The 19861-nt window shown below is 33.9% G+C and overlaps 1 protein-coding gene across 6 annotated transcripts in view; it reads right to left on the reverse strand.

Annotated features, from left to right (window-relative positions):
- NBEA (neurobeachin) overlaps positions 1-19861 on the reverse strand; it is a 488059-nt gene that overhangs the window by 292470 nt on the left and 175728 nt on the right. For all 6 annotated transcript variants that reach the window (XM_071552778.1, XM_071552759.1, XM_071552769.1 and 3 more), the window contains one exon: positions 7582-8020. In XM_071552778.1, coding sequence (XP_071408879.1) covers positions 7582-8020 — 439 coding nt within the window. The remainder of the gene's footprint in view (positions 1-7581; positions 8021-19861) is intronic.

A 19861-nucleotide genomic window follows, 5' to 3' on the forward strand; every position in this document is an offset into this window, starting at 1 on the left:
TCCTTATCTTCAAACAATTCAATGGTCTTCCAGAGTGTCCTAACTTTCCAGAGAAAAGACCACATATGTCAGCTTTATTTCTCAGGTGTAATAGAATCACAGAATAGTTTGGGTTGGAAGGGACCTTTAATAGTCATCTAATGCAACCCCAAATGTACTGGCCTGCTATAAATGCAAAGATTCTTCTCCTGTGAGTGTAGTTTGATACTGAAAATCAGCTCTCATGGCAAGAAGGACAATACTTCCCATATCCCACAAATACTAATGCTTTACACATGGTTGACATTGTTTATTATGTCTAAATCACCACATTAAGACAGTTCAGGTGCTATTAAATTACAAATTATCAAGAAATATCAAGAGAAAGCTCTCTACCATAAGAAGAGGGAAAATCAGTGAGACATTATCATCTCAGATTGAAAGAAAATGCAGCTTTCTGTCGTGTCATACATGGTGACCTTGTCAAAATGTCTCATTCCTACTGATAAAACAAAATACAGTGAGTGAATACAGAATGACATCCAGATAAAGCAGACAGAAAAATTACTTGAACAACACACAACAATGGTAAAATATGTGCAAAACAATCAGAGGGACAGCAGAGAAAGACAAGTGAAAGAGGATGATTGACTGCTTTTAAGTAAAAAAAGTCTTCTTTTAACCAATCAAACCATTCCAACAGCACATACAATGAAAACAGGCAATTCAAAACAAAACAGACTTATGAAAGAAGTACGGCTAGTTACTTGGGCATAATACAATTTGATGAATGAATTCAGTGTGATAGATGCCTTACATGTGTCTGTCAGGCATTCAAGTTTTTCTTCCACAGAGGAACAGAAATCTACAGACTAGAAGAAAAGGTTGCATACACTTCCGTCATTTCATTTTAGGCCTTGCTTAGTCCAACCTATTTCAGACTTCTTAGATGTTCCAAACTGGTCCACAATTGATTAACTCTCATCATCATGGTCTCAAATGATCCCCAATGATTTAGTCAGTAAAAGCTTGGTAGTAATTGTCTGTGGCAACTGATTTTATTTCTGTGTTCATTGGGTGGTTTACAACTCTAAATATAATTGTGACTACTGATCACTGTTTCATTACTCTATGAGTGTCCCTTACCAATTTTAAACCTAAGCCTGAAGTCATTGTAATTCACATCATGCTGAAGGTAAGTGTTGATGCAACTCTCATACCACTTCTGTGCATTGCCGGTTCATTAAATAATCTCAGCCAAGAGCTACAGGATTCTTCTGGGTTTTAGAAATTTGCATAAAATAACTAGATAGAAAATAATGCCATTAATGCATTGAACTGCATAAAGAGAAAATGGAAATTAAAAATAAAACAGTTTCTCCAAGTGACTTAACTACCCAGTGCTGATGACAGAAAAATCAGGTTATACAGCACCATATTTTCTCTCTTTCTCTGTTATTCACTTTCTGTATGTCTTCTCCATTTTAAAATTTAAAGGCTTTCCAGCCTAATCACTCTGGTCAACCTAAAGGTCAGAGATAAGCCTTCAATACTGGATGTCTTGTGCTACCTATCTGAGCAGCAGCAATTAAATTAGAATCACTTTACTCTCTTGTGGGATATGTGAAACCTCTTAAGTCTGGATTAATATTCTTGCTTCTCCTCTCCTCCCTCATAGCAGCAAAAAGCATTAGGATTTTTTAAGAAGTGTTCTTCAAAAAGCAGCACAGACTTCAGGCGAGGTTTTCACAGAATTACTCTGTGTTAAACAGCAACTTCAGTCAGATGTTTGAGAAGAAATCACAATAGAAAATGGGTGACAATTTTTATACTTTATTACATGGTAGCTTGCTCCTACAGTTATATTAATTAAATCTCTGAGAAGTAAGCGTGATACTTCTTCTCTGAAAATTATTTATATTCTCCATATCTCTGTAGTTGTCCAGTCCTTTGTCTACAGAGTGTTGATTACCCTCTGTTCTTTCTGATTTCAACCTCAGATTGTGTTCTGAGCCTGTAACATGCCTGTTAGTATGTACTAACAACACATTTTGAATCCTATTTTAGACAACCTTCTGTTAGACTGATCTGAAATCAAGGAGGAAAGATGTAACTCGGAGTCAACAGCCATGGAGAAGAAAAACTGGATTAAAAAATGTGAGGTATATTGAAGAGATATGGAAAGCTCACAGAAGGATATAATCTTTGGGACTTAGGCAAATGAAACCTTAGTGCTGAATCTCCATTTATTATGGATTCTTTCAATCATTTGATCCCATACATTGATTAAAACATCCAAATATTAAAGCATATGAAATGATTCTAATCTACATAAATTGCTTATTTCTAAAATAGAAGAAAGGAAATAATTTCAAGTGTGGTTTTAGGACAAGGACCTAAAGATCTTTGATCCTCACTCTTAGATCAAACAGAAGAGTATTTATTCCCAATGTAATTCCCTTCTTTGCATTCTGGATAAATTAGCTGAAGCATCTAAAATGATCTAAAATATTGACAAGAAACAAGGAAAACTGTAAGACATAAAAAAGCTAATTATCAAGAAAGATGAATGGTCTTAGCTGAACAGAGAAATTGGAATACTGGAAATTTAAGAAGTTTGAAGAAAATTAATAGAATGTAAGTGAAGTGAATGTCAGAAACATGATCAAACATAGAATAGGAACCGAAAGAAGCAATCAATATGAGGCATAGACAAGTATGGGTGAGGAACCTAATCTTATACATGTAATTAAATAAAAAAAAAAAGCAGCAATCAGTCCTGTAAAAGTTAATACAGCTTTAACAGTGATTTTACAGAGGCCTATTGGGGTACAAAAGCAAGACAAAAACCTAGTACAATTTTTATCTATACACTCGGTGAATTATATTAGATAGTAGAGAGATGCTGGTTTCTCATCATCAACTTCAGGTCAGATAGACCTACAATTCTACCTATATGAATATGGAAGGACACATATTACACAGCTGATAAGAGTTTTGAACAGTTACCCTTGTACAGATTGCTAAATGATGGACATGGGGATTAAGATCAGAGCTTGATAAAAATAAATTGAGGGTTAATATACTCAGTTTTGGTTCACTTGAACCTACTAATACATTTAGGATGATTTTTTTTTTTCTAAGCAAAAAAGCTGAGGTGGCAACGCACTCTCAATTTCAATAGTAACACTCATCTAAGAAATCTCTACTAGAAAAAAATAGAGATGATAAAGTGTAAACTTCAAAATACAGTACTGGATAGAATCACAAATAAATTCAAACATAATGGTCTAAGTTGCATCTAGTGGGACAAATGCAAATTGACCAAAAAGAGAAACAAGAAATCCCTAAACCCTAAAAATGAGTGACAGGGACTGATTTTTGTCAGACAAAAGATGAGAAGGAAAAAAGGAATTATTGGTGAGTTATGCTCCATAAGTCACAAATCTTGGTGAAATAACCCTTTGTGTTCACTTCTAAAAATGTCAACCTGGATGGCATTTTCTAGGAATTCAGTCTGATGTTAAAAGACATGTCATAACTTTGAGGATCCAGGCTCCAGTGTCCCAGAAATCTGTTTATATAGCTCATAATGTAATTACAACTACCTTAAGACAGATGAGGCAGAAGGCAGCAATATACTGAAAACTAATTGAAAAATGCAGTTGTCCAGAAGCACTTGTGGGGAAGAGGTCTCTGAAAAGCTGCTCAAAGCCTCAGAGTTTGAAGTGAAATTTTTGATGTTGTCACTCTCAATCTATTGAAGAGCTGACAGACAATCAAACCCGTCTGGCTGCCTGGCAGCTCATTTTGTTGGCAGGTGGCAAACAATTAGACACACCAATTTGTGCCTCCTGATGACATTAAAGCATGAAACTAAGTTGTATGCAGGGCCTAGTGATTTGTGTGAAAGCATTTCAAAAATAATACTCTTTGCCGTGGCAACTCATTTCAGACTGCCACCTCCCATTACGGGTTTGAGCGGTGAAGACGACAGCCTTGAGTTGTGTGCGGTGCGAGGGCGCTTCTGTTCAATCCGTCATCAGCGCCCCCCGAGACCTCAATCCCCTCCTTTCATCAATATCACTTCATCATTTACATTCGACAGGGCTTGAACTGCTGCACACATTAACGACACACAAGCCCCATATGACAGAACATGCGGGGCACTTCTTCTGCTTTATATTTCCTTTATGATTGCACAAAGTCTATGGACAAATAAACCCTTCCAATTACGCAACGACTTTTATGGGTGTATTAGCAATACACAATTAAAAGAACATGCAGAGCAAAACACACCATATTAAATGCTAAAACGCAATTCTCAATTTCAATTCGATTTGCAGGATTTGCTTTACATGGAGTTTACCTGCATGTAAAATCAGTGATCGCATGTAAAATCAGTGATCATAGCTAAAGAAATAACTTTAAAATAACAAAGATAATATTATTTTTCTGCTAATTACCTGTTACCTCAGCTCTTCTTTTACAATGTACTTGGATATCCAAATGCAAAAAAAAAAAAAGTCTAGCCTTAGTTAAGAATATCTTTAGATTAATGTGAAAAATGCATTTCTCTAACCCAGATTTGTTTATAAATGTGGAATCACTGTGTTTATTTTATAAAACCTGAAACAAATAGAACCTGACAAAACAATACACTCCACTGCTCATGATTCTCCCTAGGGACAACATGGATGACCAATAGCCACATTGCTCAGTGAGGTACCAGAAGCTGCATAAACTATAGAAGATCCTACAGCAATATGGTCCACAAGCATAGTCTTAGCTTTTAAAAAATATGTAGTTTATCTTATTTAATTGTTATATCACTAAATACAACTATATTTACTTGAGAAAATATAGAAAAACAATCATGCTGTAATTTTTTTCAGCTTTTCACTGGTAATTGGGATACTGTAGGCAACACAAAATGTTAAAAAATCACTGCAAGGCACAATTCATGTCCCTTTCTCAATTAATACTTTAATTAATTCTGATATTATATCAATAGACTATTAATGATTTTTCTCCCCCTAACATTTGCTTCAGGAAAAGTTACAGTATCAGGATATGAATTTGCTTCATCTTTGTAATTTGGAAAAGTGGCGCACCATCACCACCATATTTGCCTCCAAAGATTGCCACAGTGGTAAAGTATTTTGATTAATATGTACAGACTGCCTGGAGGAGTATCTGCTTGAACAATAGGCATCATCCAATAATGCCACCATGAGGTGCAACCTGACAGTTGAGGCCATGTGGGCTAAGAACAGTAGTATTTTTATCAAAATGCTCCCTGTTCAGTAACATTTGTTTAGTTGGAGGAAAGAATGCAACACTTCCTTATTTGCTGGACCGGCCTGAACCTGCCAATTTTTTCCTTCATAGCCATTGGTTATATTAAAAATCATGATCCTCTATTAAAAAAAAAACAACAAAACAAAAACTACACCAAACATCAGATAAATGTGACTTCTCTTGCCTAAACTTCACCCATTATCACTTTTTTTTCCTGAAAAAGTAAACAGTTCCAAGGGCTGAGATTGTACAATGTATGCTTCCAACATAAAAACACATCTGTATACTTTGTACAGGAAATCATGAAATCACAATTTGGTCAGCAGGCTAACAGGATGGGGGGAAAAACCAAAACACTAAACTCTCTAGCTTCTAAGTGAGCTTATTAACTGAGAAATGTCTATCAAAATCCATAAGCTCTAGACATGGAGTATCTCTTAAATAACTTCGTAATTCTGTATTAGCAACTACTACTAATGATCAAAATGTACCAGAAGTCACGCTGTTGCAAGAACAATCAAATGGGAGTGCTCACATTAAATACAGGTTATGGACAACCAACTGCACTTTTTAATGCTTTCTTACAGAGCTATAATTTGGAAATGCACAATAAAACTTGTATCTTCAATCACCTTGATGTGAAGTTCCCTCTAGCAATGGGAAAGACATCTTACGTGTTGATACACTCAAGTTTAGTTTATGTCTAGCATGTTGTGAATCAACAGCTCTCTGAATGAAATATTTTTCTTATTGACCAAAGTAGTAATTTAGTTACATTGGTTCAACTACAGTTACCTTTTTGGTGATTACAGTTAAGGTGCTTTTCCTACATGTAGCATGAATTTTTATACTGCTTAATGCACAAGAATGCATTCTGGAATATGATGGTTCCTTACAGAGAGTAATGAAAAGTTCCTGACTGTATAAGAAGAAAAATATTTTTCACTTCACACTGAAATCACTCTAAAATCAAAACATGCAGACAAAAAAAAAATTAGTTTACCGGCTGCTAAATGAGCTTTCTCTAGACTGGTCTTAAGACCTAAAATATTATTAGAAAGGGATGTATTCACTGCTTCTAAAGTATGTATCTCTTTTCCTGTGTTGATCCAAAAGTCTTTTTGAAACAGACACTATATGATTGTTTATTGAATTATTTCAGAGAAGCAGCATCAATACTTATGTATATATACACACACAGATAAAAAGGCATCAGCTTTCCTATGGAATTCATAATGGAAAAGGACTTCTTCACTTTTATTCTAAAACTCTCATGTATCTTCTTGCTCTATACCATTTACATTACGATGAAAACATTACATCCTGTTTTTCTTCAGACTTAAATGAAGACATCTATGACATTTTTGCAGGTTTTCTGTAAATGCAGACAGATTTTTATCATAAATCACAATATAACTGGGTTTTTTGCTTCATTTTTTATTTCCTCTGGAGGTTAATTCTTTACCTGACTAATGATCTAATATATTTTAAATTTCCTTCAATTTTCAAGATATGATTTACCATGTCTTTAAGTCTTCATTCTATTTTTTTTTGTTTTTAAAAACTTTTTTATGAAGAAACTGCAGAGATCTTGCCATACTGGAAAATACAACCATGTCAACACTTGTAAGAGTTACATCTGAACCCACAATGGATGAGGTCATTTGCACAACTTGACACAACTTCTGTGTTCAGGATAACTGAGAGGGACTGGACAGTTAAAGAAAAGTATATTCATTAGAAGCCAGGAAGCTACAGCCTAAAAATAGAGAGAAGAGACTCTGCGGAAATGTTCAGCAGTTTAGTTTTAAGCACTAACTTCTGAGAATATTTGCTGTTTAAAGACCAAAAAGGAAACTGTTTTCTACCATGACTATGCAAACAATTTGCCATGGTCAAAGAATTTCAGTACCAGAAAACAGTACAATGATGGATCCAATTAAGATTTAAGCCTTTGAAAGAATATTCAACTGAATTTCTGCACAGTCTGTTCTATATCAGTAGATATTAACCTTCCTTCTCCTCACTAAAATGCTGTTTTAAAGAAAAAAAAAGATTTTATTGCAAAAGTATTTCTTTGCAACAGGCTTGTTTTCCAAATGCTTCATGGAGTTTTATTCACTGCTAACAGAGAAAAACAAGGTTATTTACTTTTGTCTATACTATACGGTCTGTTTTTTGAAAACAGAAGTAATGCAGCTGGTTTTAACACAGTCTAATAAAAAACAATAGAAAAATAACCTTTAAAAAAATTTAACCTTCTAATTACATCAATATAAAATAATTACTCCAACCATATACCTGTCAAATGAGTGAAACTGCATGGGAAGAATAGCCTGAGCTTCTCTCTTCAGTGCAGGATCTGGGTAAGGGATTGGATCTGGGCCACATTCTGCAATTTCAACAGGGGCTGCCACAAGACTTTTCAGTATTTCTTTGACATTGATGCCTTTACTTTGGCTGATACTGGATATTGAAGATGCAGGTTTCAGTATTTCACTGGGGCTTTCTGTTAAGCTCTCCTGAGATTTCTTCACTTCCGAAGACAAAGTAGACAACAGCTCACTCATAGCATCAGGGCCTGTGCTGGTCTCCAAGTCTGTCCCATTCAAAATATTGGGCATCTGTTCATCTCCAATTCCAGAATCTGTATGAGGAATAGAGCTTTCCAGCTGAATATCTTCAACTGGTGTTGGTGTTTCTTTGTCTTTAATATTTTCTGGAAATACAGTTGGTGTCTCTGCAGTAAAATAGAGATTATGAACAATATTTATAATTTAGTTTGATTCTTTTCCCCTAAAAATATGATCATAAGGTTTTAAAAGACAGAAATGTTGTTAGAAGACCCATAAATCATAGTGTTTTAAACCATAAAAGTTCATTCTACATACGAGACATTTTACTTTCAACAGCTGTTTGGCATATATACAGGCTTGGAAGAGGAAACCCAAAATCACATTATGCAAACCCAGTGACATTTAAAAATTACAGCCCACTACTCACACCATAATCAAACATCAAAATACTGCCAGCAAAAACAACATTAAAATTATAACCTAATAACTGCATCACTGTATGACCTGTGAGACTACTAGAAGAGAAAATATAATCACTTATGTTTTTAGATTACTGTAAAATTCAGTCTTTGTATTGCTGTCAGCAAATATTAAGCTTACATTCAAAAGAAAACTGTTAGACCTTTAGTTAGCTTTGTGTTTTAAACTGTGTATTATGCATATTTTTACACACATATCACTACATTGAATACAGATTCATTTATACATGAATGAAAAAATAAGCGTTATTATTGATTTTTCGATAGATAACTCCTCTTTTCCCAAAACAGGTAAAATTCTGTAATTCAGGATATATTTAAGAATAAAAAAAAATACAGCTTTATAGACACAGGCAAGTGAAATCTGTTGAGTTTGGAACATTTCCAGATTGAAAGAACTCTACAACATCTTGTATCCGAGAAGAACATACTTCTATTAATTACTTCAGTGAAAGAGACACGACAACTTCATTAAATGAGAGTAATTTGCTATGTTTAGACAAAAGCTAGTAATGGTTGTGAGTAACTTCCATATTCATATTTTTGGTTACTTCTTTTAAAGCAAAATAAACTGTGGCTATTTTTAATGACAAAAAACTGGCACTCAAAGATTTTTAGTTTATTTTCAAACTATATTATTTTCATTGGATTACTTGTCTTGGTTATAAAATCTAGCTGGCTTATGTATGAAATAAGAACACTTTTTATGGATCTGATAGAGTGGTGTAGATATTAAGGGAAATGTTTTATAATAGCTCTGACTGATACAAACAAAATGTGCTTCAGCAATGTAACTTTAATAACAACCTCATAACTTAGTTTCAATTGCTTGGTACAGTCAGGTGTAAAATATTTATTTAGTATATGGGCATGAATTTGGATGTATGAATGTGCACATAAAAATCATCTATATGAGATTATCTATGTCTTGGAACTAAAGGTCGTGTAAACATCTGCATGTGTACAAGTATTAAGAAACAGATACAGATACACCAGAAGAGGCTTTTAAAAAGGCAAAGCAGAGTCACCCATTATAAAGAGTATTGTTTTCTTCTTTTAACAGCCGTAAACACTGAAGCCACTTCCTCCTCCTTTTTCTCCTGAGTCCCTTAGGCACATCTTATCAAATAGATATGAGCTCTTCTTTGTGAAGCAGGAAGTAGAACTGGATTTATGAGCTGCATCAAATGCATTTAGCATCTGCCAGGTCAGGAAGTAAAAAGATCCGTATCTACTTAGTACTGCCTATATTCGGCACAGAAGAACATCTGATCCACAGAATGATCCTAATGAATTTTCTGCTTGTCTATTTAAACTTCAACCACACAAAGACAACGCTTCTCAACCGAAGGGGAAGATTAGGACTGGACTTCCAGTCAAGCAGGTTGTTGCCCATGAAATACATGGTAAATAAAATGGCATAAGGCTCCATTATTATGTAAATGAAAAGAGGGCATTGGGGGGAAAAAAAATATGATGGTTCACTACATGGTGAAGTTAGGTTACATCTAACCTCAACTTTCATTAAGGTCAACAATGCTGAACAGAAAACTAAAGATAGGACATGTAACAGAGTTGTGGAGAGTCAATACCTTAACTAAATCAGAAGAAAGAATTTAATATATTGAAATCATGGCAATGAACTGACTCCAAAACATTTCTTAAAGGAATAGTCCATTATATTACTGATGTAGTAGCAGACACTTTTGCCTAACAGGTAAGTGGAGATAGCAACATGGAATCTATCTGGTTTAAAATTTTATTAAAGATTTCAGGTAAAAACATTTAGCTGATATTTGCTGATGACAGAGTTACAAGGTACAACTGATGGTCACGGAGGGATGATTATAAGAAGGCATTATGGCAGAACTGCAATTACATTTAATAGTGAAAAACCATGCATCTAGTGAACAACACAGAGATTCCCATTTTAACTGGAATTTGTTTTCTGTAAATGATTGAAGAGAAGAACTTGGATGCATCACTCACTGGGTTAACTCATTCAGTCATCAATACTACACTGTCATGGAAAAGGCAAATGTGGCTCCAGACTTTTATGAATGGATAGTTTCTGAAGCAGTTAAGTATTAACAGCATTAGAGAAGTCTTTGGTAGGATTCACTATGGAATACTCTGCATGCTGTTGTATTTGAAAAAGATGGAAGTGCCACTATGACGATAACACAGCAATCTACTATAGCAGAAAAAGAGTTTGGCCAACATGGTCTGGCCAAACTAATACTGAGAGAGTATACAACAGCTATCACATGTATTTTCAGGATGAAAAACAAACAAAAAAACCCCCAAACCTCCAGGAATTTAAGCTAAACAGAGGAGTTGGAAGGAGAAGAATGCAAACTCACCAGGAATAAATTTAAGTTTGGGAAGTGACCATTGTCAATATATAATTATGATTATGGAATAGCTTTCCAGTCAGAGTAACGAGTGCAAAAAAAGAACTAATTTTCAGATGCTATAAATAGGACTGTACTTAACTACTCAGCAGGTGCCTTGTAGTCATTTGTTCCTAACCAAGAATAAAATGCCTAGAGGTCTGCACCATTTGAAGCTAAAAAAATAGAAGTAAAGTTGAATTTGTGGATTTAAAGTCTAAATAGGACATACTATAAAATACATAATACTCATGAAAATGATTTAGTGAAAAAATTCCAAGGTAGTTATTCTATATTCAGGCAAGTGTATAGATAATTGATTTCCACAGAAATCAGATTTGCATCTTTACTTTTCTTACGCTGTCTCCAAAATCTAATACAAATATGCTGCACTAAGCCAAATAAGGTTAGTCTGATTTATCACTATGAATAACAATCTCTAAAAATTACCTAAGTCAAATGCATCCAATCTCATTTTTAAAACATCAATCAAGCTAAATGAATAAGGATTTAAAATGTCCAGTTTACTTTTTGTGAATCAAAGGAAAATAAACTCAGAACAGATAAAACTTCTTAATAACTGCCTTTCAAATAAGAATATAGCAAATTAGGATATGTGAAACAAATGTCAGATAAATATGGCTGAAAAGATGTATTACAAGACCTTCTTCATCAGCATTATTATTACTAGTACTATTTTAGGTAAGCCATAAACTTCTAAGCACAGGTCACAAAAATCAAACTATTTTAGTTACAACACTACGTATCTGTAAGTTCTGTTTTATGTTCTTTTATACAATGTCCCGGAACTTCTGTTGCCTTCAGAATTCAGGAAAGAATTGCTTCATAAAGTGATTCAGGAAATTCTTAAATCAGAAGTGTGTATGCTTTTATAAAAATCCTAAATATTTAAGGCAACTTATCAAAATGATAAACATGAACAGAAGCAAAAACACAACTGATTGCATCTGTCTATGTTATAGCACTGTGACAGTAAGCCTGTAAATTTTCAGCAAACCTCATCAGTTTTCTGCAGCACAAGGCCATGTCAGTAGACAAAGCAGAAACATTACTAGATCTGGTGATCTTAACCTTGTCAGAAACAGGCAGTTGGAAGCCAGATGCCTCCTTCTTACTGTTTTTCATTGTAACTAATGAGTTCATCTACTACATTATGGGAAAAAATATGGGTTTAAGTTAACTAAATGACATATTGTATATCTGGTGACCTCATCCGTCACACTGCTTCCCTAAAATATCTTGTTTGCTTGTGATTTATGAAGTGTATTATAATTGTTTTAACCTACTGAGTTACCTAAATAGCTCTTGCACTGTTTCCATATGCCAAAAAAAATTTCAACTCACACTCCCCCTCCTTATTAACTTAATAATGAGACATTTTATAAGTCAGCTAAATATATACAACTTTGGCACTATAAAAAATGACAATACAACATATTCTGCTTTTAATATTTATTTACTTTTAAAAAGGGGGAAAATTGTGTGTATGTTCCTGTAATATTTTTATTTTTTCATCTCATTAAACCTCTTTACAAAGTAAAAATGAGCTGAAATTTTTAAAAAGTAAAATGTATGAAAATTATTTGTGTAAGTGCTAACGGCATGACTGAAAAATTATTGCGAGGTCATACTATCCCAAATCATTGTCAGATTTCTGCTGAAACAATATAAAACCATTTGGTAAGGGAAGGTTTGGGGCAATTTTGATATAGGAGTTGCTGTCACCTTTCCGTCTGCATGTATTTTGGAAAATTTATGAATTGTTTTCTGTATAGCTATCTTAAGAGACGGGTGATAAACTTAATAGCTGCCTTTTATATACCCCTTTGTACAAACTTTCAGAAACAGTACAACACTACAAGCTGAAAATGTTTTCATTCCAACTAGGCAGTGATATTACACCTTCCTCCATAGGTGGAAAAGTAAATTAACCAATTCTTAAACTCTAAGCTATAAAAAGAGAGTGGAAAAATTCTTCCTAGCAACATCAGTCTAATAATTTTCATGTATAAGAAGCAGCACAATTAAACTGGCATGAGAAGCTAAATATGGGGACAGAATCAAAGAGCACTACGGATCTGATTTAAAAATACATTGAGAGGAGTAAGCAGGAATGGAGATGCAATAAAACGATAAAACAGTAAGAAAAATAATCCTAAAAGAAACATTAAGAGTCCAAGCTGCTCTGTATGTACTCATGACCTTCTTTTCTGTTGGCATTTCTATGTCTGTATGATAGTTATAAAGGATCCAGAGTAAAAATTCACTTTCCAGTGATCCTGGCCACGGCCCAACCACGTAACCTCTACTCATTTTGGCAATCTAGCTAGTATTATTCTTCATGCAACTATGCATTAATAGGCAAATTTGGTCATGTCCCACTAACAGACTTCATAGGGTTCTGTTATTTCTGAAGCAAGGCTACCTGAACAACATGGAGTTTTATGTTGCAGAACTCTTTGCTTTTCTAAAAAGATTTTTTTGTAAGTTTCCTAGTTTATTGAATTATTTAAAAGTGAGAAAAAAGAGCTTGACTTAGAGTTACAATATGTCATTCTTGCACTACCAGGCTTTTATCTACAAAAATGCAGCCTGCGTTTATCCTGCATCTGTTACTTAGCCAGAGTATTTATCCAGGTTTCCAAAATTCCTGCCAGACCAAATACTGGCCCTTTCCTTGCACAAGTACAGCAGAGCACCAGTGCAGATTCAGCTGTCTAACAGTGTGCCAGCAACTGTACACATAAAGAGGTGGAAGTAGCGCACATGCCGTGGCAGCCTCTGACTGGGAAAAGCCTCAAACAGGGATACCCGAGGGCTCTGACACAGAGGGCTGAGGGCAGAAGCAACATTGCTGCAAACAAGGGGGTTGGGGAAGGTCAGATAGGAAAGACTCTTATGTGGGCTAGCAATTGGAGGGGCACAGATCTTGAGATAGGGAATTTAATGCAGTGGGTTGGAAATTTCCTTTTAACCAGAGTGGATTTGTGAGGAGAAAGGATGTAGCTCTCAGCTAGGAAAAATATCACAGGTTACCACACAGAAGTAGACGCCTTCTGTTTTTGCTCACTGGAGATTGTTTCTATGTGCTCAATTCCTCCAAACTCTTACTGTTTGTTTCTTTCCCCACAGTCCCTTAGGCAGGCACACAGGGCAGTTCTTTCTACCTTGACCATAGAAAGAGTATTGAAAGAGCCACTTATGACAGACATAACTTTTGATCTGTTTAGGCGATGTCCTTAATCAATGTCTTAATCCTTTACTCGTCAAACCTCTTTCACTCAGTGTTAGATGGATAAGGCATCAGTCTGATTGACTGGCTGCCAAACAAAATGTCAGCAAATCCTAAACCAAAGCCTTACCAAGGCATTAAGTAAAAAAGATAAAATAAAAATAAGAAAATGAGAAGCTGTATTAAAGAAATGTCAAACTCGGAAGAGAAAACAGGGTTTTTTCCTTTTCAAACAAAACCCATATAGAAACTAGCAACAATATGCTAATATGTATTTTTTCCCTAGGTGAATTTACACAGGACTTTTACCTATTTTTTTTCCATTTATGTATTTTTGTATTGGGTTAACTCAAAAAACACACAATTAAAAAGTAGATTACAGGTATCTATGACAATATCTGTATTTCTGATACATGCTAAGATGATGTTTTAGCAATTAAACATTTCTTGGAAAAGAAATAAAAAAAAATAAAAAAAAGTCAGTCACTTAGGCTACAGCATCCAGTAACAAAAGTTAACAGTGAAGCACAGAGTGCGCTCCATATGAAACTTACAGTAAAAACATTTTGGTTTAAGCATTGCTTTGAAAACTCAAAAACTTTTAAAACATCTGTAATTTGTACAAACAAATGATAATAAATATTGATGTTATACACAAAAAATCCCTATTATGACTGCTTCATGCACACATAATGACTGATCAATTATTAATAAAATACATGTGCAAACATCTCCTGTGATGCCTTAAGTAGCTGGTGAAGGGCAATAAATAATAGATTAAGATGTGTTCATTACTCTCTCATGATCTTCAAACGCACATCTACTCAGATGCAGTTTGAATAAGCAGCATATATTTTATCTGAAGATCAGTATGATTATTTTGAGCAGCAGTCAGAAATTCGGTAGAATTGGAATTTTAGGATTACCATGATTATTACCCACATTCCTTATAAAATTCCCCTCTCTTGAAAACATATGTACAATTAGATTTTGCATAAGATGGAGCCATGAATTTTGCCAGGACTTTCCGGAGGCAAAGACCGTTTTGACGGGAAATGGAAATTAGTTCTTTTGTCCACTTTGCATAGTTAGACTGCTATCATTATGCAAAACAGTTTAAAAATAATCTGGAAATCTCTACACTACTACATTAGGAATACAAACATTGGTGTAGCAATGCAATTCCCAGGATACTGTATACCTAGGAGATCTGAAAAACTCGATGCTTTATTTGTCTTCAACGAAAAAGCTGTTGCTGCAACCTTTTAATATAGTTTGTTCTGTCAAGGAAAAAAAAATCAATACCTTTCAGTCCATCTGCAGCACATATCTTTAAGAAATCTATTCATTTACAGTGCCTTGGGAAAAATACAGACAGTAATAGCAAGAGAGTGGAAAAGTCAATCTATTTTTTCTAAAAGTTTGTGATAACCTACATACTGATTTTCTACACAATATATTATAAAGTGAATTGCACTGTTGCAATGCTTTCATTTCTAAACACTCCTGATTAATGCTAAATGGAAATATCAATTTTCAACTGAAAATACCCATCCATTATTTAGCTAACATTAGCTGTGCTCTCAGTAATTAACAGGCTGCCAGCTGAAGCGTAATAATAAAAAATATATTCACATTTTTCTACTGCTGTAGGTGTGGCAGTACTGTTGAAAGAAACAGTCCAATAGACCTTCAAGGTAAGCACACCTTCCAGACATCACAGAGATTTTCATACCAATTTGCAGAAAAATTTCCCTATCTAACCAGAGGAAACAACAGAAAACAAAACAGTATTTTCTAATCTATTTCAACTGCTCTCATTTCATGTTAGCACTTTACGCTCAGTTCACAAGGGCAGTTCTTGCTGACCACTAAATGGCCACTAATGCTGTCTTGAGTAACTCACTTTTATCTTAAGAGTGCTGTTGGAACTGGCAGGTTCTATTGCTCAGATGCACTTTTTCAACGCACCATTAAGTCAGAAGCCTTATAAGAGTCTTGATAACCATCCTACAAAGACCTGAACCTCTTCTGATGTTAAGATTAATTTCATGTATTTGCTTGTAAAATAAAACAGAAGAAGCTTGTCTGCCCTTTCACAGGCAGGAGCTTTGTCTACTGGGACTATCTTCACCTTTCTGACTTTGAAAGGAAAACTTTTGAAGGACTTGAAATCATCCCCTGTCACTGGGAGTTCAGATTAAGCTTTAGCACATCTTCCCTACTAAATACAAGACAACTTGGATTTCTCACATGTGGCCATTGTGGAAGATGCTGCTAAAGATGAAAGCCAAAGATTTTAAAGGGGTTTGCGAGTATATCACACTGCAAGGAATAGTCTTCCTTCAAGTATTTCAAGCACTCAGCAGGGAAAAGAAAGGAGACTGGAATACTTATAGGACAAAAAAGAAGAAAACTGAGAATCCTCTCAACCATACAGTACAAATCAGAATTTAAAGATACCTTACAATGAAGAAAGGTGCAGGTTAGTTGCATTGCACACTGTTAGGTAGAGAAGATATAAGGGACTATTAGAGGGTCAATGATATGTATTGCTCAGATTCATCAATGTCAGCTACAAAGACAACATGTCTGCCCATCATTAGGTTGAAGACATTATGTAACTGTTTAGATGGATATATAGCTCCGACTTTCAAACCATATACATACAGCAGTCATAAAGAAGAATATATATGCATATGAATATATATGTAAAAAACTATAGCTATGGATGGTGATAATTACTAAGACGCTTAATAACATTATCTTGGATTACGTGCATGACATCAAATAGTTTTATTCCAGCTTTTGTGATAAAGCAATTTTTGTGTCTGGGGTTCAGTTAATCTAGTCTCAGGAGTCAGGATAGATATGACCAAGACAGAGGTCTGCAATGACATCTACAGTGAATGGAAAAAGATAAGCATTTTTAGTGACCAACTTACCTCTCTTTTAAGCAGATCGTTTAAGTAGGTCAGATGAATTGTACCCTAAACATGCTATGACTTCTCTCCATGTATTATTAAGGGAGATTAGGATGATTAGATGAGCTATTGATTCACTACGAATATTTTCCAGAAAGTACAACTCACTTATGACTGACGATTTTGAAATAAAAACCCGAAAATCCAGTACAGAGCTTTTGGTGAATTAATTTTAATGCTATTCCCATCTTTACTACACCTCCATATTTTAACTACTTAATTAATTTTTAATGTAATTAATTCTTTGGTATTATGAATAGAAAGAAACAAGTCTGGCAACATTACTTTTGTAGGACTGTGTTTCTCAGATAATCTTCAGATGCAAGAGAATAGATTTGATCTGCTATTTTACTTGAGATGATAAAAATGAATTATTTCAGAGAGTAATACTATATAGGACCTCAGCTGGAGAGAGAAAGCTTTCTTTTCATTTTGCAAATTCTGCATTGTCCAACTACGCACTGACTGTTTTAGAAATACTACAGACTTTACAGTTATCAGAAAGGAGGAGTAGCCCAAGGACTTTCAACAAACATGATAAGGAGCAAATCTACTGGTTGAGATACAACTTTTCTCCTCCCCATGGGTCAGCTTAGAAAGAAACGTAAATACGGAAGTATAGAACATTATAAAGAAATAAACATTTTTATTATTAAATGGTAGTCATGAACACTACTGTTTTTCCTTCCTGGGAAGCACCTACAAGCACCATAGGATAACATCTAGCTTATAAACAATATTTGAATAACAGTAAAAGAAGCATTATTTTACCACCTACAAACATTTGTAAGTAAAACTAGAATAAATTCCCCTGCAAAACATATTTTAAAGTATTTTCTTTCAATATTATGTTTTATCTATATACGGTAACATCCATAAACTAGGCGAAGATCAATATTTTATATTACAAGAACTGAAGAATTTTATATCAAGCATAATGATGTTAAAATTCTTGTAACCCACACTTGACACCAGCTGCAGTTACCCATAAGAAACATACACTAATCACATACTGTAACATGCCTGAGACAAGGATGGTCTCACACAGTCTTAATAGATTTTAACTAAAAATATTTAAACACTGGTAATATACCTACTTCTATCTTACTCTTCCCCTGACAAGTTTCTAATTAGGTTCTATCTAGTAAAAATAGATAAATTAATTTCTTTTAAGGGACCAATCCCTCTTCCTTAATTTATGGAGATCTTTTCTTGAGCAGTTCTAAGAATTCTGATACAATCCACTGTATTTACAAACAATGAATTCTTTATATCCATCTAGTGCCATGGAATGAATAAAATCAAAGACTTCACTTCCAGGTAACAATTGAGTTTTTATCATTTTTTTAATATTTTTTTTAAATTTTTTGTATTGCTTTAATAATGTATATTTAATTTTAAAAGCTACATTAAACCACAATGTATAACATTAAAATATCTTAAAATTTAAAATTCTATTCAAATATTACATTTGCTGCCAACATCTGAAAGTAAGTCAGATCACTAAAAAGAAACCAATTTGCTTAGCCACTGAAACAAAAGATTCTTGAAATGAAAAATGTTTTGACATTTAGTCTTTCCTGAGAGTGTTGGCAATTTTTTTCCTCATTTAATTTCTTACTGATGTTCAAAACTGAGGAACTGGGTTCTGAATATAAAAAGTAGAAACATTTTTCCTCTCTAAGGGGTGACACAGGTGTAAGAGCTTGAGACCTCAGAGATTTAAAACCCAGAAAGATGTGATATCAACAAATAAAACAGATAACAAGAGATAACATTTTCTTTATTGAGTAATTTCTTTCTAAAGCCAAACACTTTTCTTTTGTATCCTGCTCACAGTTTCACTATAGCTCTATTGAACCATTTTAAAAACAAAACTGTTTTACTTGAACTAAGGGTAAAACAAATACTGCAGATGATATTATAGAAGCCATAATTCTTAAAAAATATTTCATATTAAATATCTTGGTGAGTTTCTATGAGTGATGCTATTTCTTCTTAATCTTTTTTTCTGCTTTTGATGCATATATTTTATTCAGGTATTTGTGCACAAGGAGAAAAACTATTCAGATTTCCCATGCCTTTGCCAACCATTATATCAAATGTCAAGCTTTTTACAAATATCACGTTATTTATGTTGCATAATGCATTTTTATTGGATTAAATTTATTAAAAACTAAAATGTCTTTATACAGTAATATAATAAAAATAATTATTAAAATATCCTATGCCTCATACATAGAAACATGCTCTAAATGCAAAATAACCAACCCAATCCCAACAAATAAACCAAAAAAAAAACCAACCCCCCAAAAAACCCCTCCAAAAAACCCACAAAGAAAAAGAAGAGAAATTAATACTGAATGAATTTTTAGGGATTTATTGTGTAGTACCACACAGTACTGTAGTACTCTTCTGAACTAGGATCAAATGATTCCTTTTGCTATCAATGATGGATTAAATCATACAAATGCAACAAGGTCAGAACAAGAAATATTACTTGAGGAAATTGTGTAATGCAAAATATTTTTTCTTTGTATGGCGCACAATATTTTTATGAATCAAAATCACAAATACTGGCTTACTCACTGTTATAAATTAAAACAATTTATAAAATACACACATGCACACACCAAAGTTTAAGAAATGTCAGATTAACATAGTGATAGCTTCAGTTATGTAATAAATATTCTAACATAATACTCCCAGAACACCTCATTACTTACATAGGAAATTAACTATTTCTGTTCTTTATAAACTGGATGCATTCTAAATTGCTTATGTTTTTCATAAATCAGTCTTTTTACCCACAAAAAGTTTTTACAAAGTTAGACCAAGAACACTTTAGGCAGATTAAATTTTTTTAACCTCTTTTACATTTCTGTGTAAACATTTC

The sequence above is a fragment of the Pithys albifrons genome, chromosome 1 (assembly GCF_047495875.1).
Source record: "Pithys albifrons albifrons isolate INPA30051 chromosome 1, PitAlb_v1, whole genome shotgun sequence".
Classification (NCBI taxonomy): Eukaryota; Metazoa; Chordata; class Aves; order Passeriformes; family Thamnophilidae; genus Pithys; species Pithys albifrons.